This window comes from Furipterus horrens, unplaced genomic scaffold (genome assembly GCF_987537825.1).
Source record: "Furipterus horrens unplaced genomic scaffold, mFurHor1.1.pri manual_scaffold_4, whole genome shotgun sequence".
Taxonomy (NCBI): domain Eukaryota; kingdom Metazoa; phylum Chordata; class Mammalia; order Chiroptera; family Furipteridae; genus Furipterus; species Furipterus horrens.
The window spans coordinates 49,558,651-49,585,422 of record NW_028327174.1 but is presented as its reverse complement, the minus strand read 5'-3'; the positions used below and the strand labels follow the sequence as shown (position 1 = coordinate 49,585,422).

Genomic DNA, 26,772 nt, shown 5'->3' with positions numbered 1-26,772 from the left:
ACTTGCCCCATTTCCAGTCACTTCATCCACTTCTCTTATGCGACTGCCGCCCCTCTAGCTGTTGCCTTCGTGTTGGTTCCCAGAGTGGGTGAGTTTGTGTGGATTCTAGGACCGCGGGGGCCCTCTAAACAAACTCTCCTAAGAGACGGGCAGTTTCTTCCGCTGTACCAACTCCCACTGGTTTTTACAGCCAGAAGTTATGAAGCTTTATTTTCCTGGGGCTGGAACCCCGGACTGTGAGGTCTGGCCTGGGGCTGGTATCGCTCCCAAGGTGTCCCTCCCAGCTTTTACCCACCACACATGAATGTGGGACCAATCATTTCACCAGCCGCTGCCATCTCACCACAGCCACACCGAGTCTTCTCTACCCCAGCTCCCCTACTCTGCCCCTCCTACCCGTCTGAGTGAATATTTTTTCTTTAATCCTTGGTTGTCAGATTTCCATACAGTTCGGTTTTCTGGCACTTCTGGTTGTTTTTTGTTTTGAGTTTAGCTGTGATCCTTATTTTGGTTGTGCAAGCAGGTGAAGTGTGTCTACCTATGCCTCCATCTTGGCTGGAAGTCCTATTTTATTTTTTAAAGATTTTATTTATTACTTTTTAGAGAGAGGGTAAGGGAGGATGAAAGAGAGGGAGAGAAACATCAGTGTGAGAGAGAAACATTCAATTGATTGCCTCTCATGCAACCAACCAGGGACCTGGCCCGAAACCCAACCAAGAGTCCTGACAGGGAATCGAATCAATGACCCTCTGGTTCTCAGGCCAGCACTTAGTCCACTGAGCCACACCAGCCAGGACACTCTAAAATATCTGAAAGAAAAGTGTGTGCATAATGATATTCTACTACTAGTATTTCTTGAGAAGAACATCAGATAGCGCCAAAATAACATCATTCCTCCTAACGCAAACATAATCCCATCTGACAACCAGTACATCTTCAAGTTTCCCCATTTGTAAGAGGGGTTAATTTTGATGGGTTTGGGTTGAAGAGGGACTTGAAAAGCCCTCAAGAAGGAAGTGGGATTGTGAACAAGGCCTTGACTAACAGCTACGTAACATGGCAGGCTGACTCCAAGACAGCCCCAAATGATCCCTATCTCTGGGTATTCATGGCCTTGGGTTAGTCCCTCCTCTTATCTTTGGACTTGCTTCTAGTTCATAGAACACAGCATAAGTGATGGGACGACACTTCTGTGGTTAGACTCCCAGAGACTGTGACTTGCATCTTGCTAGCAGATTCTCCCTTGCTGGCTCTGATGAAGCAAACAGCTGGGTGGGAGAGACCCATGTGGCAAAGAGTTCGAGATCTTCAGTCCAGTGACCTACAGGAACTGAGCCCTGTCAATAACCACCTGAGCTCAGAATTGATCTTCCTCACTTGAGCCTCAGATGAGACTTCATCCTTGGCTGACACCTTGATGGCAGCTTTGTAAGATCCAGAAGCAGAGCACCCAGCTAAGCCATGCCCAGACTCCTGACCTCCAGAAACCAGAGATGATAAGTGTGTGTTGTTTTAAGCTGGTAATTGTTATGCAGTAATAGATAATTAATATACTCATCTAATAAAACAGACTCGCATATGAAAATTATTGTTATCATCCCTTTTTACTGAGGAGAAAACTAAGGTTCTGAGAAGCTTGTCCACTTGTCCAATGTACCAGTCATTTTCTTGATTGCAAAAACAAAAACAGACTCTAACTTTTTTTACTTTCAGAGCAGAAAAGACATTTATTGGAATGTTAGTGAATAATTTGCTCATAGAATTGATGGAAAGTCCAGAGTACCAGGCTTTTAAAAAATGGGCAGAAACAAAGGGAAATTAGACAGCAGGAACCATGACAAAGTCTGGCTTAGGGCCACTGTCACTGGAGGCACAGCCCCTGACAGCAGAATGGATTCTAAACTGCTGTAGCTTCTTTACATTACTAGCTCCAGACTCAAAGCCCTGGTGGGGACGTCTGGTCATCTGAGCTTGGGTCTACTTTGCATATGGTGCCTGGGATCAGCTCACAGTAGGTGCTTAGAATAGTTTGTTTAAAGCTCATAAACAAGAGATGAATCTGGCAATAGATGGAGGGCTAGCTTATGCCTGTAAGGCTCAGAATCTGATGTAAACCTTTGTCTTAATACAGTGACATTCTCAGCCCTCCCGAGAGTTTCTGGAATTTCCTATATGGCTCTCTGGAGCAGGTAGCCAGAGAAGTTTGTAGATTGAGCAGTGAAAAACTGAGATTAACTTTGGGGTGCAGTGTCAGGAATATGCCACGAGAAGGCACACGAGACTCAGAAATCTAAGGAGCCTTGAGGGAATCGCAGGGAGAAGGAAATGGTAGAGAAAGTTGAGGAAGTCTGGCGTGACTAGGACTCTGACAGGCAGAGGGAGCTCTGGGGACCCAGAGAAAAATGAGTAGTGGTGTGGCCACCAACAGGTTTCTCTTGTCCTGTGGCCCTGGCTCTCCCCAATGTCAAAACGTTGGGCTCCCCTGGTTTTTGCTCTGAGATCTTGGGAGAACTTTGGACTTTTTTTTCTTTTTTTATGGCATCAATTCTCCAGCTGTAAACACTCCTCAGACACCATCAACTCCAGCTCAGCATTGGAGTAGAGTGCAGGGGTGGAGTGAAGGGTGTGCCTCTGGCCCTGAAAATGGGGTGGGTTGGGATGGGCAGTAGCTTCCCCAACTTAAGAGTTTCCTATGGCAGTAGGGCAGGAGGAGGTGGGGTTTGTCTTCTCTGGACTGTAACTTCCAGTGCCTAGCACAGTGCTTGGCGTATAGTCAGTGCTTGATAAATATTTGTCAGTTTTTGATAATTATTTGGTATAGATAAACCATGCAGAGGCAAGAAAGACCAGTCATTAGGCTACTCCAACTTCAAAATATTTCCTGTGTCCTTCCACTTGTCATCAGTTTGCTATTACCATGCTCCTTCTACCTGGACCATTATAATAGCTAAGTGGTTTGCCTCGCATCTCTTGACCCCTGAATTTATTCTCCACCCAGTAGCCAACACAATCTTTTAAAACCATAAATCAGGTCATGTGACTTCCAAGCTTAACATCTTCCAAAGCCTTGCCATTGCACTTTGAATGAAATCCAAACTCCTTACCCTGGCCTGTGAGTGGTGCACCAGCTAGGGCATGCCTCCCTCTCTGACCTCATCTTCTACTTTCTCTCTGCAACACACTGGGTTTCAGCCTCATAGACTTTCTCTTTCTTGGAACGCAGTGAGCTTGCTGTTGCCATGGGACTTTTGCAGGAGCTGTCTCCTTTGCCTGGAATGCTCTTTACTCAGATTGTTTGCATGACTGATTCTTTGTCACTTAGGTCCCCATGTAAATGTCACTTCCTTAGAAAGGCCTCTGAACAACCCAACCTAGGTTCCTCCCTTAGTCACTTTCTAGCCATCCCCATTTCTAATGGTCATCATTGCGTTTATCACCATCAACTATCACCCCATGAGACTAGGGAGCCAGTCTGCTGAGTTCAATTTCTGTATCCTAAGCACCTATTAATAGAACAGTACCTGGCACATAGTAGGCACTCAATAAATATTTGTGGAAAGAATGGATGGATGAATGAATGATGGGGAACTAAGGAATGAGCAGGGAAGTTTGTATCCTTTTGGAGTTTAGTCTATAATTCCATTCCTGTGGGTGTTAGTGGTTGTGGGACTGATGGTGGCCAAGGCTTCCTCCACCCCTGGGACCTAAAGGAAGCCAAGAGTCTCTGGGCAGTGGTGGGAGCAGCAGTCATGTTAGGGATGGTGAAGTGGACAGGATACATTGGCTGGATTGAATGAATGTGGGCTGTCTTTACACATCTTTCTTACTTTCAAAAAATATAACTTAAAGAAATCTGATCTTTAAGACAGAAAAGTTAAGGAATGGTTATTTGCACTGTAAAAGGAATCCTTGCTTTGTAAAAGGGAGTAGGCAGAGGCTTGCCTAGCTGTTTCCCAAACAACCCAGGGAAGGCTCAGGGGACCCGAGCCCATCCATTTGTTACATTACAGGGTGTTTCCAACACTACATATTTACAGAGTGTGGTCCAGACACACTTACTGCTATATGGAACTTGCATTTACATATAATACATGCTCCTTGTAGGAATTTTCTCTCCCAGAAAATGAGAGGTTGAGAATGCATCACTCTGTGACTGTGGTCTGTATTAGAAAAATAACTGGCCATTTGAGACTAAGTTAGACTTGGAGAAATAGCAACAGCTCATGCCAGCTGCCTCTTTCCCTCTCTCTCTTTCTTCTTTTTTGTCAGAGCTAAAACCTTCCAATTCATCCCTGCTTTGCTGTTTGTTTTCCATCCTGGGATAAGGAGACTCATTCTGAATATTTTACTTATTGTAGTGGTTCTCAAACTAGGCTCAGCAGGGCTGATGATCCATAGGCTGGATCAAGGTGCTCAGCTATGAAAAATGACTGATAGCCACCTTGTCCTAATTCAAAGAAAAAATTTGATCGGTAGAATTTTCTCAATTTTAAGGCTTTACAATATTTTTTTTTTCTAAAACTTTGGTGCCTGCGATTCTAGACTGTATTAGATATGGCATAGTACAATATTATGTATTTAGTTATTTTACTATATTAACATTTCATCATGTTCTGCTGACTGTACCATTTCTTTTAGGGGCTCAGAGTAAGTCTTAGAATCACTGTCTTAGGGACTCCATGTTTCCCACCAAGCTACTCACCTGCAAGCTTTGTAAAACAGCCTTGGTACATTTCAGAGGTAAATGGCTTGACTAAAATAGGTCCCACACATACAATCCTCTGCTTTGGAGGGGATTGGTGGCAGGCCCAGACTCTAACCTGCTGGTCTAATGAGGAGTCCCTGTCCCTTTGCAGTTTGTCAGTAGCAGTGGTTCTCACACTTTTTGGGTCATGAAGCTAAAGATCCAGGGCCCACTCTCCCCATCCTTCAATGTACATACTCCCCACAGCGAAATGCAGATAAAGCCCACCCATTGGCAGAAGAATGTCAGTGCTTCTGAGTAGACTTTGGGAAGGCCTGGCACAATTCACTTCTGTGATATGTACAGACATATCGTAGTGAGGCGGAGTGGGAGGCGCAATGAGTTGGGATCAGCGGCTATGAGTTTTGGTCCTACTTCTGCTATTACCAATGTGACCTGGGCAAGTCACTTCCCATCTCAGGGGCTTGGTTTTCTGTAGTCAGTATAGCATAGTCATTATAAACACAGACTCTGAAGCGAGACTGCAAGCATTCAAGTTCTGGATCTACCACTTCCTCTATGACCTTAGAGGAACTGTTGAACCTCTCTGTGCTATCTCTAAGGTGAGGATGATAGGAATAGAATCATGAAGTTGTTATGAGAATTAGAAGGGCTAAGAAGAATACTCGACACATAGGAAATGCTATATAACTACTTGCTATTATAGTTACTAAAAGTATAGCAGCTGAATTAGATCACTTTTACGATCCCTTCTGTTCTGATATCCTGTCCATTTAAAGATTCAAAAATTGAGCATTTCCGATGTGCCCAGAACAATCTATGAAATAGGAAACTAGAATCATTTCTAAGGCCTGAACAGTCTATAGAGCTAGATATAGATCTTCTGTGTAAGGTGCCGAAGGTGGCTGTGCCCTCCAGTAACCGGAAATGGCATTCAGGAGGCGGGACTAACATACCAGTGTGACTTAAAGCGCCCAGAGATGGACCCCTAACATATTTCTCCGGCTTACTTGGTTGGTGTACAAACTTTTTTTCATTCTAAAATAAAACAAAGGACAAAGCCTTCCATTCCAAATACAAAGTTTCACAATGCACACCTTTGTTTTTCTCAATTGCCGTCTGCATTTCCCCCAAATACCCCATAAGCATATTATTCTAAGAGATAACTGGCAAATACTGGATTCAGGTTGGAGAGGAAATTTTAACAGTGGTGAGAACACTGGCTACTCAATGGGAGAAGTCAGGCAAAAAGACCCCAAAGGTCAAACTACAAGCTGGGCCTGCACATTGTATGTGGTAAAATAAACTATGTCTTTCTCATTTTCAAACATTTTAACCAACACTTTTCTAATTGAGTCTCAAAATCCTGTAAGAAAGACAAGGCAGATAGTTTCATCCCCATTTTATAGATGAGTCTCCAAGAGAGTAAGTGATGATTTACCCAAAGTATATAGTGTGCAATTATATATGCCTGATAAATAATGGAAATTCATTTTCCTGATTCTTTCCATCTCTTGCTTGCCTCAAGCTCTGTCCTGGGCTTAGGAATCCCAGTGGGGATTGGACAGGGGCAAGAGTTGGGCCCTGAAGGACAAGATTGTAGGGAGTGCTGAGTCTGAGGGGGGAGTAGCTTGAGAAGTCTAGATTGTGAGGCCTTAGACAGCGAAGGGGCTGCCAGGGGAGGAAGAGCTACAGGTCATGTTGAGAGAACAGGGGTGGTCCTCAAGGGGTGCCAGGCAAGCTGCCCGTTTCCCAGTTCTGGAGAAATGGCACCCCCTCTAATGTGTCAGATTCACCTGCGTCCTGGGAATTAACCCTCTTCCCCTTTCTTGCCTAACCCTCAAAGGGTTAAAGCAGCTTTCACAAGACTTTCCCGTCACCCAGGTAGCTTGGATTGCTCCTCCGTGCTTGGAAACGTGGGAAATAAAGCCCCAAACGATTCTCAGTTCGTGCGCCCAGCAATGTACCCCCTTCACCCACCACCCTCAGCAGGGAAGCGCTATCCTTTGCGTAAAAGGTGCTGGGGGAGGGGCCATGCAGGTTGGCAGGTGCCGGGGCGGAGCTCCCCCGAGACCGTGGGGCCCGCGACTCCCTCAGTCCCCATTCTGGGCTCCGGCTGCAGTTGGTTCGCGTCGTGGCCGGTGCCCCAGAGAGTTGGGGGAGGAGGAAAAAAGTACTGCGCGGGGAAGCAGGCCGCACACACCTGGCGCCTAGTGGAATGAAATCTTAATTAATTATTAAACAGAGTTCCCGCGGGCGGAACAAGGCCGTAGCAGGCAGGGCGGGGGAGGGAGGGAAGGGTGAGGAGTGGGCACCCCGGACCAGTTCAGCTCCCGGGGTCCCGGACTGGAAGGCAGCCGACCCTCCGTGGGCCGCGCCGGGGTGTTCGCTGCGCGAGGGTGGGTGTGCGGGAGCGCTGGAAGACCCCAGGGATGAGAGTGGGAGGAGAAGGCTGGAGGATGCAGCCCCGGGGTGGAGGGAACCGGGAGCCGGCTGGGCTGCCCCTTCCCCCCGGGGTCTTGATCCCAGAACAGTGGCCGCTTGTTTTCCCAGGACTGGGGGAGGGAGCGGCCGGAGGAGAGGAGGGGGCGTGCGGAGGGAGGGGTCGCCTTCTCCAGTCTCCCCCCAACCCCTATCCAGTTCCTGGGGAGAGCAGCGGGCCGCTCAGCGGGCGTCTGGGGAGGGGGAGGGGCGCCCAGACAAAAGGAGCTTGTGCCTTTAAGGCGGGGAGTCCGGGAGCCAGCGGGGAGGGGACTTCTGGATCCGGGGTAGAGGGCGGCTGCGCTGGACAGCAGAGCAGGGAGGGGGCGCGGGCCGTGCGGCGGCGGACGGCGGGAGGGACGGCCGGGGCGCGGGCACGGAGCAGGACTACGGGACTGCGGGCCAGGGCCCGCGGGGGCGGCGGGGCGGGGGCCCGGGACAGGCGCCGACCCCGACCGGCAGGTGAGACGCGCCCGGGAGTAGGGGGCGTTCGCTGCGGCGGGAGGACTCCCGCCCGGCTCCCAGAGTTTCTTGGAGGGGCGCGGAAGCGGGGACGGGGAGTCTCGAGGGTGCTTGGGGGCAGCCCGAGGCCCTTGGGGCTGGCAGAGAGCAGTCGGGGCGGAGGTAGGGGCTCGAGGCTCCCGGCCCTCACTCGCTGCCGCACGCGTCCCCCCTCCGCCCGGAGCCAATTCCCGGACCCCGGGGAAAGGCGTGCACTGCGGTAGGCGCTGTCCCGAGGTTTTTGCAGTGTGGCGACCCTGCAAATTTGGGGTAGAGTGTGGTTGTGTTTCGGGGAAGGAAAGGCAACCTGGGCGGAGGGAGGGGTGCCTCTGTCTGCAGGAGTCCCCTTCCTCTCCCCACAGACCTGGGGAATGAAAGGGAGGAGGGGTGGTGTCAGGACCGCTGCAGGGTGGGCCGGGGAGCAGACTGAATGCCGGCTCTGGGGCCTTAACTGCAAAGCTCGAGGTGGATGAGGCGGCGGGACTCTTTCCCCTTGCCCTCCTCTTTCGAGGTGGAGCAGCCTGGTGGGGCTTTTGTGGTTGGGGTGGTCTGAGAGCTAGGGAAATAAGGGGAACGTGATGCTGAACCTCCAGTTACGGGCCCCGGGGAGGCTCCTCTACATCTGGAAAGGCCTGGAATTGAGGCCCATGTCCCAGGATGGTGGGTGGTGCTGGCTTTGAAGGGCTCTGCCTGGGCAATGCCTTCTACCATGAACTTTTCTGAAGTTGTATTAAATCCCCTGGAGCCTCCTTTTGCCAAGGAGGGCAGGGGCAGCGGATCCCTGGAGAGAGGACCAATGGGAGGTAGCCAGGAAAAGGGTTTGGGCAAAGGAGAGGACAGAGCCATCCTTGGAACTAGGCCTTGGCCTGCTTGGGACTTTGGGTCTCAGGCTGAAGGATCAGGGTTTGGAGGCACTTGAGGTATGGGAGGCCATGGGCCTCAGTCTTCCAGGCTGAATGGACATGACTGGCTGTGGGAGCCTGTGGTGCCTGGAGCAGCAGATCTGTTCAGACTGAAGACACAGGAAGCCAGGGGAGGAGGAGATCATTGGCACAAGCTCAGGAGCCTGTCTCTGGGGAAGAGGGAGGTGATCTGTGGTTCACAGTGATGGGTTCCTGGACAAGGAGAGTTGGAGGACCATAAAGGGAAGTTTTGTGGCATTGAACAGCACCTTCTCCTGTTCCCTGCCATTCCAGCCTGATGTGGGGTGAGCTCCCCAAGATGGACAGTGCCCTGAGTGGAGCCTGGGATGGGATGGTTGCATTTGGCTGGACAATTACAGAGCTTTGAAGCCATCTCTATGTGAGAGTCAGAGTGTTCTCGGGAGGGTCATGTGTTCCCCTGGACAGTGTCTGCCCTTTCCTCTGTGGGTATGAGCCAGATGCTAGGATGTGCTTCCAGGGAGCTGGGAATATGGCCAGAAACAGGTCCTTTGGGAACAGAGGTCTGGGCCAGTGTGCTGGTCCGGGTAGTGACAGGTCAGGGGACTGGTAAGTGGGAGGAGGCTGAGGCAAAATGTCATGGGGTGGGGTGGGAAACCTGCTCATTCTGGGCTCTGTCTCCAACAGCTCTGGGGACTGACAGCCGAGAGGACACAGGGACTGATAGAACCAGGCATCTGACTGGCTGGGGAGATGGGTGTTCTTGCTCCTGACTTTTCTGTCTTTCCATCCCTTGGACACCAGCAGAGTTTTGGGTTCAAAGTGGCAAAGGGTGGGGAGAACTATTTATTGACTGTGTGGTATGTGACAGGTGCCGTTAGAGTCTTTCCTCACAACTATGACTATTCCCATTTTGCAGATGAAGTAACCGACACAGGGACGTTAAGGAACTTGTCCAAGATAACAAATAATCACAGTAATGTTTGAAACCTGGTCTGTCTCCAAAGATAAGACTTCTAATCAAGTATTTTGGAGAGCCAAGCTTTCTTTGGTGACCTTTTGGAAATGACAGGCTGGTCAAAAGTCTTGGGCTTCTGATCTTCCCCTCCATATGGTGCTGTTTGTGATACTAAGGAGTCTGAAGGATGAACTGCTCTGTGGGGATGCCGAGAAAACTTGGCTGAGGGTGAACCAAGGGTGGGGGCATCCTCTGTGCAGAGAGATCCCAGTTTGCATTCTGCTTCGTGAGCCCCTGGGTGTCTGCTTGGAGCACTGCTTATCTGGCTGAAGCGGCTGGTCCTGTGACCACCTAGGGCAAGGGCTGCGTACTCTCCCCTTGTCCCCTAGTGAGTACAAATGCCAGTGCTGCTAACTGCAGGTTTAAGTACAAGGAGCACCTCAGGGTGCCCTGTAGGCATGGAGGAGTGTGACCCTGGTGGGGACACAGGCATCCATTATGATGGTGCTCTCATCCTTGCCACTGGAGCTCTGGAGCTGGGCTTAGCTAGGGGACAGGTTGAGGGTGATGTCGTGGAGTCCTCCTACCCAGTTTAAGGCACTTCACGTCAGGAGACCTGAGCTGGGAATCGAACCAATAACCCGTTGGTTCTCAGGGTGGCATTCAATCCACTGAGCTACACCAGCCAGGACTCATTGAACATCTATTTAGACCTTAGGGAGGTTGCAAATGTAGCAGTGAGCAACACAGGCCAAATCCTTGCCTTCATGAAGTTGACATTCCAGTTAGAAGAGACAGACAATGAACAAATTAAAAAAATATATATGTGTGTGTATATATATATATATATATATATATGTATATATATAGAGAGAGAGAGAGGGAGAGAGAATGGCAGTTGTTGATAAGAGCTGTGGAGAAAAATAAAACATAAAGCTAGGAAGAGAGATAGGAGCTCCAGGAAAGGGGTTGCTATTTTAATAGAGTGGTCAGGGAAGACTCATGATACAGGGACATTTGAGCTGTGACTTGGAGGAGCTCTTGTTCTAAGCAGAGGGAGCAGCAAGTAGCAGGGTCTCAGGCTGGCCTGTGTATGGTGTATTGGGGACCAGCAAAGAGGCTAGGAGGACCGGAGTGCAATGAGAAATGAAGAATCATAGAATTATCATTATTATTATTTCAAGGTAGATGCTCTATACCAAAGCCCTTGAGGTTTCTATCTTTTCAACATAAATTTATTGATTCCCAACTATGAGCCGAGTTTAGTAGTTGGTGCTGGGGATAAAGCACTGAGCCAGTGCATAGATGTAATCTATATAGTCAGAGGGGCAGAGACACACATTAACCAAAGGATGATTTAATTACAATTATGATAAGTACCATGGAGGAAATGTACAGAGGGTAAACAAGGGACCAAACTTAGCTGGGACATCTTTCCTGAGGAAGTTCCATGTCACCTGTGACTTGGGGAAGAAGTTGAATGTAGCGTAGTAGAGTGTGCATTTTGTGTGTGTGTGTGTATGAGTGTGATGGGGAAGGATGTGGAAAGATTCCCTCTTGTACAGAGGTCACCGACTGGCAGCTCACAGACTGAATCCATTCCACAGACTTGATTGATTTGCTTGCAGGGTTGAAAAATGTGAATGACTCGCCAACATTTAAAAATCAGGAACTGTCTCATTAAAATCTACATATTTGTTTTCCGCTTCTGTTGAGAAATCAGATCAGGTTCCACTGGGATGCCAGGGGCAACAATCTACTCACAGGGGCTGGTGTTTGCCTCTGAGCTCAGGGTGTGCACTCTCCTGAACCAGGGAGGTGGCTTTGCTCATTGACACAGGCACTTGAGTCTGTAATCACCAAGAAATTACTAGTGCTTTTTAGGGAAGAGGTGAATGTTTAAGTGTACCGCTTTGGAATCAGGTGGATCTGGGTTAGAATCTTTGTTCTCACCTTTATATGGCTGCTTGATCTTGGGCAAGTTACCCCACCTCCCTCTGTCTCAATTTCCTCACCTGTTCAATGGGGATACCTACCATTATCTTCCTCAGAGTCATTTTATGAGAATGACGTGTCTGAACTTGGCAATGGGATGTGCTCAGTTAATAGCAGCTGCTGGTGGTGGCAAGCCGTGATGGTGGTATTAATACCATCTCATTCCTCCCTGCAGCATGTCATGGTTTAGCGGCCTTCTGGTCCCCAAAGTGGATGAACGCAAAACAGCCTGGGGTGAACAAAATGGGCAGAAGCGCCCTCGTCACAGGACTCAGACCGGTGGCTTCTGCGCGCCCCGCTATATGAGCTGCCTCCAGGATGCACAGCCACCCAGCCCCAACCCCGCTGTCCCATCTCGGTGCCCCTGGCAGGACGAGGCCTTCATCCGGAGGGGCGGCCGGGGTAAGGGCGCTGAACTGGGGCTGCGGGCCGTGGCCCTGGGCTTCGAGGACGCTGAGACAACAGTGGCAGGTGGGGTAGCCGAGGTGGCACCTGACGCAGTCCCCGGAAGCAGGCGATCCTGCTGGCGCCGTCTGGTGCAGGTGTTCCAGTCGAAGCAGTTCCGCTCCACCAAGCTGGAGCGCCTGTACCAGCGATACTTCTTCCAGATGAACCAGAGCAGCCTCACGCTGCTCATGGCGGTGTTGGTGCTGCTCACAGCGGTGCTGCTGGCCTTCCATGCCGCACCCGCCCGCCCTCAGCCTGCCTACGTGGCCCTGCTGGCCTGCGCGGCCATCCTCTTCGTGGTGCTCATGGTGGTGTGTAACCGACACAGCTTCCGCCAGGACTCCATGTGGGTGGTGAGCTATGTGGTGCTGGGCATCCTGGTAGCTGTACAGGTTGGGGGCGCCCTGGCAGCCAACCCCCACAGTCCGTCCACAGGCCTCTGGTGCCCCGTGTTCTTTGTCTACATCACCTACACGCTCCTGCCCATCCGCATGCGGGCAGCTGTCTTCAGTGGCCTGGGCCTTTCCACCCTGCATTTGATCTTGGCCTGGCAACTCAACCGTGGTGATGCCTTCCTCTGGAAGCAGGTGGGTGATCAGGGAGGGAGGGATGGGGGCACTGGGCTGAGAATGAGAAGGGGTCTGGTAATCGATGGTGGGTGAGTCACAGGTGGGTACTGAATGCTATATCTGGGAGGAGGGGCAAGTGATGGGAGGCCAAGTTTTGGGGGTTGGTCTCCATTTGGGATCTGGGCCAGAGGACACTGTTGAGGGGAAGGAGGGCTCTAGGACCCATGCCTGTAATCTCACTGTGAGCCACAGTCTACAGCTCTTTGGCCTGAGGCCCTTGACATAGTGTAGTGGAGCCTGTAGTGACACAGTGTAGGGCTGGAGGTGAGGCTGCGATGTTTCAGGCCCAGAGGACAGTGTAGGCTACCCTCCAGACCTTGACATGTCTGGCCCTGAATTGACACCTGAGACTCAGGCCCTGGTGCCATCTCTGAAAAGTAGCTCTAGGGATCGAGCAGGTTTTAGGTGGAGTTAGCAAGGGCAAAGGGGCCTCTCTCCTGTATCAAGGCTGTCTCTGAGAGGACAGGGAAGGTGACGGGTGGGGTCAGCCCTCTCCTGGGCTGGGAGTGGTTTGAATGGGGTTGGACTGTAAAAGAGAGGGCTGTTAGGGTGTGATCTCATCCCGCCCTCTCCCACTGGGCACCAGAGGCCTGGCAGCCCTGTCTTAAGTTTCTCTGCTGTGCTGGCTGCTGCCTCCCAGGTTGGAGTGGTGTATGAGGTGGGGCTTGACTGCGCAGTGTTGAGTGAGAACTAAAGGCTTGGCTGCAGGAGGACCCGGTTGTCTAGTGAACTGTGTTCTTCCTGTGGGATCCTAGACAACTAACCTCGCCTCTCCCAGCGTTAGTTTCCCAGTCTGTAAAACTGGAATAAAGATAATATCTACCTCTTGATGTTGCTGTTAGGGCCCCACCCTCTCCCAGAGTGAATCTGAGCCACAGGGGCAGGGAGGTGTGGGAAACGTATAGGGGATGATGTCCAGGGAAGGGGCATATGGGGAGTCCCTTTCAGAGAGGCAGGAGCTGGGGGAGTCGGCCATGTCCTGCCATCCCCCTGCCCAGGGAGCAGACACCAGGTGATCCTTCAGGGGCTGCTGCAGGCACAGACCCCAGCCTGCACACCTCACGATCCTGCCTGCCTGTCGATCCTGCCCTCGATCCTGCGTAGGCACCCTGGTGTAGAGGGCGCCATCCTCTGTCTTGCTCAAGGTTTGAGGGAGTCAGCCTCTGCCTTTCCAGGGGTTTGAGGCCTGTAGCTCTCCCTAGCCCCACCCACAAAGAAGAAGTTACCTGGGGCTCCCAGAGTGAGAAGCTGGGTGCTCTGGCCTGGTGCCCTTCCCTGCCTAGCCTGTGCTCCTGGAACAGAATGTACCTTTTTAAAAGTAATTTTATAGCCCTTTTGTTTGTGAAGCATGTGCCTGCAGGGCACTTGTCAGACATTTTAAAGGGCCAGGTCCTTCTACCCCTTCTAGCCCCCCACTTCACTCCAGGGTAGCTATCAAACTGGGCTTTGGACTTGGACTGTCCTGGGGAAGGAGAAGCTTGAAGGTAGTGCCTTCCTCCCTACTCTCCCCTATCCTCTCTGGCTGGCCAGGGGTGGGTGGGTGTCTCTTCCCTGCTCTCAGCTGGCATGGTGCCTACAGCCAGGCCCAGAGCCTGACTGGGGAGACACAGTCCCATGGAGGCCAGGACTGTACGGGCTTCCACCTCCCCAGGGGTGCCTGGCTGTAGCCTCACCCAGTGAGTCCCAGCAGGCGCATTCTTGGGATGAGTGGAGAAAGTCAGCCCTGCCTCTGTGCTAGTCCTGGGTCCAGGGCGCCCATAACCCCTCTCTGAGCATGCTGCCCCTGCCCCTGTGCCCAGGTGGCCTGTGGGTTCTGGATGGGGTAAGGATGTGGCCTCCTTTCTAGGCTCCTTGGGCAGCCCCTTCCCAGATCCAGACTTGCTCATACTCACAGGAAGGACCCTTTAGTCTCCTCAGACCCATCGTTCAGACACACTGAGAGTTTCACTCAGTTACCTCTGCCCAGCTTGGAGTCTGCTACAGTGCCCTGGCGTCCATTCTTTTCTCACAGTCTGATAGGGGTCTGTGCACAGGTCTATTTCAGTCTCTCGTCCCCCTTCCCCTTCCCTCCACTGTGACTCACATTTTCCTCTTGGGCTCCTGGGGCCAGGAAGGGAAGTTGCTTGGTTTGCGCCCCCCTCCTTCTCCCCCACTGGGGGCTATTCTTAGAAACCCCTGAGGGAGATAGTGTACCCCCCTCTTCACCCCTGCTGCTGGGAGGGGAGCCTTGTAAGTGTCCAGCTTGGAAGGGAAACTGGGAGGCTAAAGCTAGAGGGTCAGGGCTTGAAATGGCTCAGGGGTTAGCCAGACGCCCCTCCATCTTACCTAGGAAAAGTGAAACTGAGGTCCCAGAGATTAACTGACCTGCCTGATTTGCTGGACTAGTTATGGTTGTAGGCAGAGCCCAGAAGTCCACAGTTGGTGCTCTTTCCCTCCCTTCTCCCAAAACCAAAGCCCTGCGTGCCAACTCTGGGGTGGAGCCACAAATGCCAGGTTAACCCCTGAACTTCCAGATGCACTGAGGCCAGCTTCCTTTAAACTTGCTCTCCAGTTAGTGCTACTGATGACGATGGAGGGCTGAACATCCTGGGATCGGGGTTAGGTCACAGGACCTGGCTGGGCCAAGTGTTGGGGGTGGCTGGGCATGGTGGCCCCCCATCCCAGTTAGGAAGGCTTCTTCGTATCTAGAATCGATGACTCCCAAGCCTGGGCTCCGAGGCTGGGCCTCAAAAGCTTGGGTAAGTGGAGTGAGTAGGAACCTTGAACACCTGGAATATACTGTATAGTAGGTTTAGGACTGACACTGGAGTCCTAGACTGTCCTGGACTGTCCTGGACTCAAGTCTCACACCAGTCACTGCTAGCTGTGTGATTTTGGGCAAGTTACTTAGTTTCTCTGGGCCTGAGTCCCTAACCTTTAAAGTGAGATAGTATTACTTATTTCATAGAGTTTTAAGAAATACATTTCTTAATTTATAGGAGACCCATATATGGAATCTATGTACATTGTAGGCAGCGAATAAAAATTAGCTCCAGTAATAATAATTATTATTATTACCATATCGGGGCAGGCAGGACCTTGGAGATCTTCCTATGCACCCTCTCCAGGTCCTGTATGAGCGAACAGAGGCCCAGAGAGATGAGATGACTTGTCCTGGGCACTCAATGGAGGACGGAGAGCTCAGGTGTCCTGGGCATTGCCTACAAGGAGAGCCGCATGCAGAAGCAGTAGCATTTGTCTTTTGTTGAGGGTGTTTGTGGAGCAGGCAATCCTTATGTGCTAGGCTCAGGCTTGTGACCTACCTGGCCCTGGTTGGTGCTTCTGCTCCTAGGAGATGGGAAAAGATCTCATTACTAGCCATGGAGTGATCCAGGAAGGGAGCTGGAGTCTTGTGGGGAATAGGGGAGACGTATTGCAGGGGTGGGGGTAGCTTAGGGACAGATGGCTCAGGGCCCTGGCTTGCTCCTCAAAGGAGTTTATCTATAGAATCTAGCTAGTCATGCCTGTGCATGGGCAGGGTGGTCACCCATCTGCCTCTGCCACCCCCTGCAGCTCGGTGCCAACATGCTGCTGTTCCTCTGCACCAACGTCATTGGCATCTGCACACACTACCCAGCTGAGGTGTCTCAGCGCCAGGCCTTTCAGGAGACTCGTGGTTACATCCAAGCCCGGCTGCACCTGCAGCATGAGAATCGGCAGCAGGTGGGCTGCTCTCCCTAAATAACTTGCAGGTTGGACCTGCCTCCTCATACAGCTCCGTGGAATAAGTGTGAATGGTTCCCTGACTGAGTATCACGGAGGCCCTCTGGCAGTGGAGTTTCTGTCCTGTCTGAGGGTGGGAATACATCTGAGGGGTGGTTGAATGGAGGTTGGTCAGAGACAGCTGGGATGTCTACCTGCTGGGGGCTCCAGGAGAGGAGGGTCAGGCCACAGCCCAGAAGGGAAGCTCAGATCTCCAGAAAGGTCTGGGAGGGCTCTGGGGATGCGGAGGAACCAGGAGGGATTAAAAAGTGAGGCCGAGAGATAGTGATGCCAAAACCGCTGGTCCAGGAGCGGCTGCTGCTGTCCGTGTTGCCCCAGCATGTCGCCATGGAGATGAAAGAAGACATCAACACAAAGAAAGAAGACATGATGTTCCACAAGATCTACATCCAGAAGCATGACAACGTCAGGTAGGGTGGGACTGGAGGATGCCAGGAAAAGTGGGGAATCTGGGAGTCTTTGGGGGCCATGTGCCACCTTCCATCTTCTGCCATTGTCCGCAGCATCCTGTTTGCAGACATTGAAGGTTTCACCAGCCTGGCATCTCAGTGCACCGCACAGGAGCTGGTCATGACCCTGAATGAGCTCTTTGCCCGGTTCGACAAGCTGGCTGCGGTGAGGGTGCTGGGACTTGGGGGCAGGGCCGACGGGTAAGCACAGTGTCACTGGTGGCAGCCTGGGGGTGTGGGGGCAGACAGAGGCTGCAGTGAGGGTGGTGGGCCAGGCAGAGAGGGCAAGAGAGTAAGGCAACTAACTCTTCCCTAACTTTCCCTTTCAGGAAAATCACTGCCTGAGGATCAAGATCTTGGGGGACTGTTATTACTGTGTGTCAGGATTGCCAGAGGCCCGGGCAGACCATGCCCACTGCTGTGTGGAGATGGGGGTGGACATGATCGAGGCCATCTCGTAAGCAGCACCGCTCCCAGGCTTCCTGGAACTGAGGGTGCCCCAGACTGCTCCTACTCTTTGATACGTCCTCAGGGCTTTTCCTTAGTCTGGCCAGTTTCTCTGTCTTTGAGATCTGTCACTGATGGATCTTTCTTCAGCCCCTGTAAAGACCCCTATGTACCTGAAACTGTAGCGAGTGGGGATGGGGTAGGGGAAGCAGGGTGAGGGGGTCAAGGGCCGGAGAGAAGGCCAGCTGAACAGGCCCATGGGGAGAACAGTGATTCCTCCTCACCTAGCTCAATTCCACAGATGCTGTGGGGCCCCTGCTGGTGAACACAGTTCTCAGACATTTGTCCTTGAGCCCCGTGCAGCCTTCTGCCCACATCCAGCCAAGGCTGTGCTCTTGTTCCCTGCATCTGGGTCTGTCCTGCCTACCTGGCTCCCAGGGCAGCACAGGGGCTGCGCTCTGGCTTGGAAGCTGGGGAAGACCATGCCAGGAGCTGAGCCAGAGCTGCCTCCTCCCAGGCTGGTGCGTGAGGTGACAGGTGTGAACGTGAACATGCGCGTGGGCATCCACAGCGGGCGTGTGCACTGCGGTGTCCTTGGCCTGCGGAAATGGCAATTCGATGTGTGGTCCAATGACGTGACTCTGGCCAACCACATGGAGGCGGGGGGCCGGGCCGGGTGAGTGTGGGGTCCAGGTGGTGAGGATGGGAGCAAGTGGGAGAGCCCAGGTCTCACCCTCCTGTACCTGCACAGCCGCATCCACATCACTCGGGCCACGCTGCAGTACCTGAATGGGGACTATGAGGTGGAGCCAGGCCATGGCGGTGAGCGCAACGCATACCTCAAGGAGCAGCACATTGAGACCTTCCTCATCCTGGGCACCAGCCAGAAACGGGTCAGGCCAGGGCGGTCAGTGGAGGGACCGGCGGGGCGAAGGATGAAAGGGGGTTGCTGGCAGAGGCCTTCTCTGGGCCCCTTTTCTGAGTCTGTACCCTTGCTGCCCACGCAGAAGGAGGAGAAGGCCATGCTGGCCAAGCTGCAGCGGACCCGGGCCAACTCCATGGAAGGGCTGGGGCCGCGCTGGGTGCCGGACCGTGCCTTCTCCCGGACCAAGGACTCCAAGGCTTTCCGTCAGATGGTGAGGCCCCCGCACCGGGACCTGGGTCTCACATTCCTGTCTCCCTTCACACTCGATGTGTCCCCCTTCCCTCTTCTGCCTTCCTTGCTGTGGCTGCCATCTCTATGAATGATTTCTGGTATTGGGGGTAGGCAGGATGATTTCATCCCCCAAGTATAAAGAGGTACCCTGAGCACAGTGTGGGGGTGGGGAAGCAGGGCAGACGACTTGCACCTCACTTGCACACTCTGTCCCTTTCTCCAGGGCATTGATGATTCCAGCAAAGACAAGTAAGTCGGGTTGCTGAGGAGGGAAAGGAGCAGGAGGGGAAGGCATGTGCAACTGGGATAGGGTTGTGGGGAGCAGAGGTCCCACTTTTCCTGGACCTTGGATGTGTCGTGTGGGAGCAGGCGCCACGCACTTGCTCTGTCTCTGGGGGCTGCCCATGGCCCTTCCCTCCTCACTGTCTCTGCCTTGGCCATGCTCATGCCCCTGGTGATGCCATGTTCCTGCCCTCAGCCGGGGCGCGCAAGATGCCCTGAACCCTGAGGATGAGGTAGACGAGTTCCTGGGCCGTGCCATCGACGCCCGCAGCATTGACCAGCTGCGCAAGGACCATGTGCGCCGGTTCCTTCTCACCTTCCAGAGGGAGGATCTTGAAAAGAAGGTTTGGAGGATGCTGGAGCAGAAGGAGAAGGGCTGGGGGAGGAGGTGGGTCCAGGCACGGAAGTCAGAGTATAGGGGAGGGAACAGGAGAGGGCTTTGGGGACTAGGGAGGTGACCACAGGGCATGGTGGGGATTCCTATCAATCGGGACAACTGCTTTTCTCCTTTGAGGCCCCTGGGAGCTTGTTGCCTCCCCAGGGCAAAGCCAAGTGCAGCTCAGCCTCCTCTCCCTCAGTACTCGCAGAAGGTGGATCCCCGTTTCGGAGCTTATGTGGCCTGTGCCCTGTTGGTCTTCTGCTTCATCTGCTTCATCCAGCTCCTCGTCTTCCCACAGTGAGAGCCCTTCCCCTCCTCGCTCAGCCTCTCTTCCCTCCAGCACTTGCAAGAACCTTCCTAAACAGTCTCTGGCACCTGAGCCTGCCCATCTTGGGAGTGGGAGCAGGACAAGGACACCCAGGTTTTCCAGAGTAACGTTTTCTCCGGCTCTCTTCTGCCCCAGCTCAACGCTGATGCTTGGGATCTATGCTGGGATCTTCCTGCTGCTGCTGGTCACTGTGCTGACTTGTGCCCTGTACTCCTGTGGCTCTGTGAGTAGGGGGCCCATGCAGGAGGGCAGGCTGGGCCAGGTGTGGTCACACAGGGAGGGGAGGAGGATCCCCTGTCTCTTCCATTGGGCCCCACTGCTGGGTGGCCTTAGCCCCTGGCTGATGTGGTCTCCACCTTATCTCTCGCCTACCTCCAGCTTTTCCCGAAAGCCCTGCAGCGTTTGTCGCGCAGCATTGTCCGCTCGCGGGCACACAGCACTGCCGTTGGCATCTTTTCGGTCCTGCTTGTGTTCATCTCCGCCATTGCAAACATGGTAAAGGCCCACCCTCCTGTGTGTTGAGGCCCACCCTCCTGTGTGTTGGCACCTTGCGCCAGGGTGCAGGGAAGAGTAAGGCACACCTCCTGCCCTCAGGGAGCCTATTCTTCCCAACTCCAGTCCTCCCTCCTCCTTGATCTCCCCACCTTTTGTCACCCCTCAGTGAGAACTGTGGCCCCTGGGGTATAAGGCACCTGGGCATGGCCCTTGTAACCCCTCCCTTCCTTGGTTACTCTGATATGCCTCTCCCCACTCCTGCAGTTCACCTGTAACCACACCCCCATACGGACCTGTGCCGCCCGGATGCTGAATTTAACACCTGCTGACATCACCGCCTGCCACCTGCAGCAGCTCAATTACTCTCTGGGCCTTGATGCTCCCCTGTGTGAGGGCACCGCACCCACCTGCAGCTTCCCCGAGGTGTCCAAGCAGTGCTCAGGCAGGGCGGGGGGAGGGGTTCCTGATCAGCACCAGTTATTGACCTCTCTGTGCCAGGCCTGGTGATGGGCACTGGGGACTGAGGGTCTCACCAGAGTCGCCAACTTCAGGAGCAGCCGGAGCAGCCAGGGGCCCTTGTGCGCTGTAGGGGCCGACTCTGGAGAGTGAAGGAATTTCAGGTTTAAGGTTGAGGAAGGGAGCTGAGATCAGGCAGGGGATTGCAGGGCTCTCTCTGCATGGGGGCACTTTGGCTTTTGCCTTCACCCAACACTGCCTCTGCTCTCGCCCCCAGTACTTCGTCGGGAGCATGCTGCTGAGTCTGTTGGCCAGCTCTGTCTTCTTGCACATCAGTAGCATCGGGAAGTTGGCCATGATCTTTGTCCTGGGGCTCATCTATTTGGTGCTGCTTCTGCTGGGCCCCCCAGCCACCGTCTTTGACAACTATGACCTGCTGCTTGGTGTCCATGGCTTGTGAGTTCATCCTCATGCCCTTTCATCCTTTCATCCCCCAGAAGCCTCTCTGGTGCCCAGGCCCCTTGTGCCCTTGGAATGTCACCACTTATCCCTCACCTGTAGGGGGAATGGAAGCAGTGGAGGAACTCCCAGCATAAGACCCCAAACTGTTACCACAAGGAAACACCAGCCCTGGGAAATCCCTCTTCAGGCTAGACATTTAAAAAAAAATTCCCTTTTGAATTTGCATGATGCTTTCATATCCACTCTTGTAGGTCATACAGCTGCTTGGTGGCAGAGCCCAGGCTAGGAACCAAAACCTCTGACTCCTCAAGGGCTTTTCTTCTGTAAAACCCCACCCTTTGTGACATGTGGCCATAGCTTGGTATAGTTGAAAAAGCCTCTGGAGTCCACTGGATTTGAGTCCCTGCTCTGCCGCTCATTAGCTCTGTGACCTTGGACAGGTGAATTATCTTTTCTGAGCCTCAGTTTCCTCAACTATGAAATGACAGTGCCACCTGTATCACAGAGTAGTTGTAAAGATGATAGTAACTAATACTGCAGAAATCTTATTGCATGTCAGGCACTGTGCTAAGCCTTTTGTGTACATTATTTGGATCTGATTCCTCTTTTATTGATGAGGAAACAGACTTGGAGAATTAAGCAACTTGTTCCAAATCACATAGCTGGTAAGTAGAGGAGCCAGGAGGGAACCTCTGCTCTTAATGAGTGAATATAAGCAAAGCCCTGGCCCAGTGTCTGGTTTATGGTATGTACTCAGTAAGTGTAATTTCTGTCTCCCGTTCCATGCCCCACTCATATCAGAACTGATGACTTTGTCTCTCGTGTCTTCCTGCCAGGGCTTCTTCCAATGAGACCTTCGACGGGCTGGACTGGTGAGTAAGGACTCCGCGTCAGTGAAGGGGAGGGCTGCCAATGCCTCCTTTAGACACTGAGAGTGCCTCTGCTTACCTGCAGCCCAGCTGCAGGGAGGGTGGCACTCAAATACATGACCCCCGTGATTCTGCTGATGTTTGCACTGGCCCTGTACCTGCATGCTCAGCAGGTGGAATCGACTGCCCGCCTGGACTTCCTCTGGAAACTGCAGGTGACTGGGTGGGCAGGGGAAGGGGGCAGGATCTTGTAGGCAGAGCCCGGGCCAAGCCAGAAGTGCATCTTGTTAGCTGGCCAAGGCTCTGGTCGCCCCAAGCCCACCCTGGCTCTGTGTTTTCTCTGTGTCCCTGTCCCAGCCCCCTTCACCCCATTCCGTTCTTTAGGCCTCACTTGTCCATGCCTTTCTTCTTCCACGTGGTTCCCTCTGATGCCCAGCTCCAGGTGTTGACTGCTGCCCCCACGCCATGTGAATGTTGGGCAGTGGGTGATGGGTGTGGTGTTCACAGGCAACAGGGGAGAAGGAGGAGATGGAGGAGCTCCAGGCATACAACCGGCGGCTGCTGCATAACATTCTGCCAAAGGATGTGGCTGCCCACTTTCTGGCCCGGGAGCGGCGGAATGATGAGCTCTACTATCAGTCGTGTGAATGTGTGGCTGTCATGTTTGCCTCCATTGCCAACTTCTCTGAGTTTTATGTGGAGCTGGAGGCAAACAATGAGGGTGTCGAGTGCCTGCGGCTGCTCAACGAGATCATTGCTGACTTTGATGAGGTACTTGTTCAGTCGGCTGGTGCTGGGAGAGTGGGGAGAGCTTTGGCTGAGAAGGCCAGGATTGGAGGCAATGGGTGGGACCCAGAGATGGTAGGCAGGGAGGTGAGGTTAGGTACAGTGAAGATTGGTGAGGGGTCCTAGTTGCCTAGAGGGGACAGCATAGAGACCCATGAAAGTGTTAAGAGGCAGCAAGGAGGTGAGCCCAGTGGGTCCGGGTTATCATTGTTGGGGAGCAAAGGAGGACAAGAGGATCTGAAAGGGACAGGACAGGTACCAGGTGAATGTCATTGAAGAAGGCGGCAAGAGTCTGGACAGAGCCCCACGAGGCCAAGTAAGTAAGGTGGTCAACCTGAATAGAGGAAATAGAAGCAAAATATAAGGAAGTATCTTGAACATCCAGGCCAGGAATGGGCTTCCCACTGTTCTGGGGGGACTCAGTTTCCTAGCAGGCGAGGGTTGAAATAATTGATGCTCAATATCCCTTCTGTGGTTCTAGATACTGTGAGTGAGCTATTTAGTTGACCTGAAGCTCTGTGCTCGGGCCCTGGCCTGCCTTCTGATGGCTGTTTGGTGAAGGAGGCCTGTTTCCCTGGCTGCTAGGTCCTGTGCTGAGAGCAGCAGCTGGAGGGAGGCTCTCACTGAAAGGAGGGGAGCTGTTGAGGCAGGGCAGTGGGGAGTGGGCTGGGGCATGGCAAGGAATGAGCAGTGGCCAGGGCCGGGTTTGGCCTCTTGGCCTTTATAGCTGGGCACCCTGTGCTGTCCAGATCATCAGTGAAGAGCGATTCCGGCAGCTGGAGAAGATCAAGACGATTGGTAGCACCTACATGGCTGCCTCCGGGCTGAACGCCAGCACCTACGATCAGGCGGGCCGCTCCCACATCACCGCCCTTGCGGACTACGCCATGCGGCTCATGGAGCAGATGAAGCACATCAATGAGCACTCCTTCAACAATTTCCAGATGAAGATTGGTGAGGGGGCCTATTTGCCTAGAGTGTTTTCCCAGGGCTGTTTCTGGGGGAGGCCAAGGGAGCAGGAGGATAACATCACACATTCTTCATCAGGACTCTTGTGGGTTTCCTTTCTCTTACTGTATTATCTGACAAGAAGGACAGAAATCATTCACTGGGGGCCAGCTCTGTGTTAGGCACTGTTCTAGAAATTTGTGAGCATGTTTTAATTCTTACATTATTATCCCCTTTTACAGATAACGAAACTGGCTCTCAGAGATTAAGTAACTAGTAAGTGGTTCAACTGGGATTTCAAACCAGGTTTAGCTCTGGTTAGTGTGACTCAGTGGATTGAGCGCCAGCCTGTGAACCAAAGGGTCTCTGGTTCGATTCCTAGTCAGGGCACATGCCTGGGTTGTGGGCCAGGTCCCCAGTTGGGGGCGTGCGGGAGGCAACCACACATTGATGTTTCTCTCCCTCTCTTCCTTCCTTCCCCTCTCTCTGAAAATAAATAAATTTAAAAAAAAAAAAAAAGACATTCTTAGGACCTACCCTCTGAGGCACTGATTTGGCAGGTCTGGAGTGATACCTACTTCTTGGCCCTAGAAAATCTATTTATTAAAAAAAAACAAAAAAATGGTTTATGTCAACTCCAGAATCTACCTGCCAGTCTGATAAGAGGCACTTCCTCTCAGGTGAACTGAAGATGGGAGTGATTGATAGCATGGGTTCTGGAGTCAGACGGTCTGGTGTGACTTCTGGATGTTCCACTTACTGGCTTATTAATAAGTCACCTAACTTCTCTTAGCTTCACTTGCCTTATCTGCAAAATGGGGATAATAATACCCATCTTTTAGGACTGTTGAGAGGATGAAATACTAATGGAAATGCTTGCCAGAGTGGTTGGCACAGAGCACTTTCAGTAGCTTAGCTACTGTTACAGCAGAGCTGTCTAGACTCAGCGGAGCTCCTCAACTGACAGGACCATTCTTTACAAGCAGGACACTTGTCCCTTTGTCACTTTCTTTGGGTTCTTCCAAAGGTGCCAGGAGGTGGGATGACTCCATGGGCTGACCCTGGAAAGCCACTAGTGTCAGTGTCTTACTGCTCTTTCCATCCCAGGACTAAACATGGGCCCAGTTGTGGCAGGCGTCATTGGGGCTCGGAAGCCGCAGTATGACATCTGGGGGAACACAGTGAATGTCTCTAGCCGGATGGACAGCACGGGGGTTCCTGATCGAATCCAGGTGAGGGGAATGTGAGCAGAGGCTGGGATAGGTATGGGTCCAGAGGTATGTCCCTTTCTACAGTCATTAGGACAGGGACAGGTGGCAGGCAGTGTGCTGTGGTTGGTGGGGTGGGGATTGGGGGAGGGCAGCTAGTGTGATGAGAGGACCCCTGGGCCCCTGCAAATGGAGCAGGAAGGATCCCAGGCTAAGTAGTCTCCCTTCCCACTCCCCAGGTGACCACGGACCTGTACCAGGTTCTAGCTGCCAAGGGCTACCAGCTGGAGTGTCGAGGGGTGGTCAAGGTGAAGGGCAAGGGGGAGATGACCACCTACTTCCTCAATGGGGGCCCCAGCAGTTAACAGGGCCCAGCTACAAATTTAGCTGAAGGGACCAAGATGGGCATTTGACTGGACTCTGTGCTCGCTGGGTGGAGCTGTGGCAGGGGGCACTGAGCCTCAAGACCCTGCTAACTTTACAAAAGGGAACATGCCAGCAGGCTGTGCTGGGACCATGCTCGTCTGCCCTCAGGCTGGAGAACGAGGGGTTACCAAAAGGGTTTGCAAGTGACTTTCTTTTTAAATTGGGCAGGGCTGTTCCCTTTCCTCTCTTCCAGCTTTTGGGAGCAGGGGAGGGGGCAGCAGCAGAGGCAGAGGAGCCCTCCTGTCTGAAACATGAAAATGGCAGCTTGCCATGCCTACCCTTTCCCTGTCTGGGCAACAGGCTCAGGGCTGGGCCCTTTCTTTCCCTTTTTCCTGGGAATATTTTGTACAAAGATTGGGGTAGGTGTGAAGAGTGCCTATTCCATGCTTGCCTTTGCTATGCCTGAATCTCCAGCATGGTCCTGGGGACCCCCCCCACCCCAGCCAAATCTCCCTCCTAGGCACAGGACAGAGGAGAGAGATGCTCTCGGGACCCAGCTCTGTCCATATTTCAGGGGAATGTTTCCATTTGCCAAATCCTAGTCCCAGGGTCTGTCCCCAAAGGGGAACAAAGGGACACCTGACAGCTCAGATTTAACCCCAGTTCCTGCAAAGTGCCAGGGAAAGGGGTATCTGGCTTCTTCGGTACTGTGAAAATGCCCAGCCAGAGAGCAGGCATTTGTGTGGGGATGTCAGATCAGGAGCTGGAAGTTCACCTGCAGATGCCAAAGAGAGCAGGCTGGCCAGGGGGAGAGGTGGGACCAGACTCTAGGCTGAGGGCCCCAACGGGCAGGGTCTGGTCACTCTGCCCTTGTGCTCTCTTGTGGTCTCCTGGCAGGGGGCACAGAGCATCTCTACCCCTTCTATTGCCAAATTAGCAAAGGGCCAGGGTGTGCAGGAAGATGACCCTGATCCCAAACCTGCCCTCCCCAGCCTTTGGTACTGGGGAGGGCCTGTGTGTCTGTGCAGTGTGTGTGCATGTTGGTCATAATGTGCGTGTCTGTCTTCCGGGCTGTGTGTCCTTGTGCTTCTGGTCTTCAGTTCTCCACCCCAGGCTGCCTCTCTCCTGTGGTCTCTGTCTTCTGGGAATAAGGCAGGGTTTCCAGTTTCAAGGGATGGAGAGAGATGCCCAGGTTGCACAGCAGTGGGATTCGGTATCACAGCAAGAGGAGGGGTCTCTGGGGAGAGGAGTCCTTTTAGTGCCAAATCCCTAAGTGCCATTTGGGGGCCATGTGAGCAACATGACTGTCTCCCTGCCTGGGGCAGGGACCAAGCCTGAACTGTCTGGGGTTTGGTGGGCAGAGGCTCAGGAATTTCCTGGGTTTCCAGCTGGTGTCCTGGGACGTGGTATGCTTTGGGACTGGGGTAGCATGGGCTCCCTCTGAGGACCCAGATACTGGTACTAGGGGATGGGGTAGGGGAACCTGAAAGTTGGCCTTCCCCAGACATTCAGCCTGAGTCTAACATGTTTCTGGCTCCCCAATCCCCGTGAACCCTGTAAGGGCTGGCAAGAGGGTTAGGAGGCTAGATTCTATATTCCCTTCTTATCCTTGCCTTCTTTTTATCCTTTTCCTGGCAACCTCCTTGCCTCTGGCCTGAATTAGCTGGTGCCTTGGTGTTTCTGTCTGTACCTATTTAAGCCTGAATTTTGCTTGAAGATTGCTTTGTCTTTGGAGGTGATTAGAGGCAGAGGAAAGTGGGTCCCAGAGTTGCTGGGTTGGGA

At 52.9% G+C, this 26,772-nt stretch overlaps 1 protein-coding gene across 2 annotated transcripts; it reads left to right on the top strand.

Moving 5' to 3' along the window:
- Nucleotides 1–7,554: 7,554 nt before the first annotated feature.
- On the top strand, nucleotides 7,555–25,102 carry ADCY6 (adenylate cyclase 6). 2 transcript variants are annotated; one of them, XM_090273086.1, is made up of 22 exons: nucleotides 7,555–7,648; nucleotides 11,697–12,555; nucleotides 16,150–16,299; nucleotides 16,648–16,769; nucleotides 16,863–16,974; nucleotides 17,138–17,265; nucleotides 17,773–17,931; nucleotides 18,007–18,148; nucleotides 18,263–18,391; nucleotides 18,635–18,660; nucleotides 18,890–19,037; nucleotides 19,272–19,369; nucleotides 19,536–19,623; nucleotides 19,779–19,895; nucleotides 20,160–20,318; nucleotides 20,629–20,807; nucleotides 21,650–21,685; nucleotides 21,768–21,897; nucleotides 22,190–22,453; nucleotides 23,218–23,422; nucleotides 24,524–24,648; nucleotides 24,864–25,102. In XM_090273086.1, exons 2-22 carry the CDS (start codon nucleotides 11,698–11,700, stop codon nucleotides 24,987–24,989), a joined length of 3,501 nt encoding a protein of 1,166 aa, XP_090129212.1. In that variant the 5' UTR covers nucleotides 7,555–7,648; nucleotide 11,697; the 3' UTR covers nucleotides 24,990–25,102. The 2 variants fall into 2 exon arrangements, with proteins under 2 accessions (XP_090129212.1, XP_090129213.1); XM_090273087.1 differs by lacking the exon at nucleotides 24,864–25,102 and adding an exon at nucleotides 23,659–23,692.
- The last annotated feature ends 1,670 nt before the right edge of the window (nucleotides 25,103–26,772 follow it).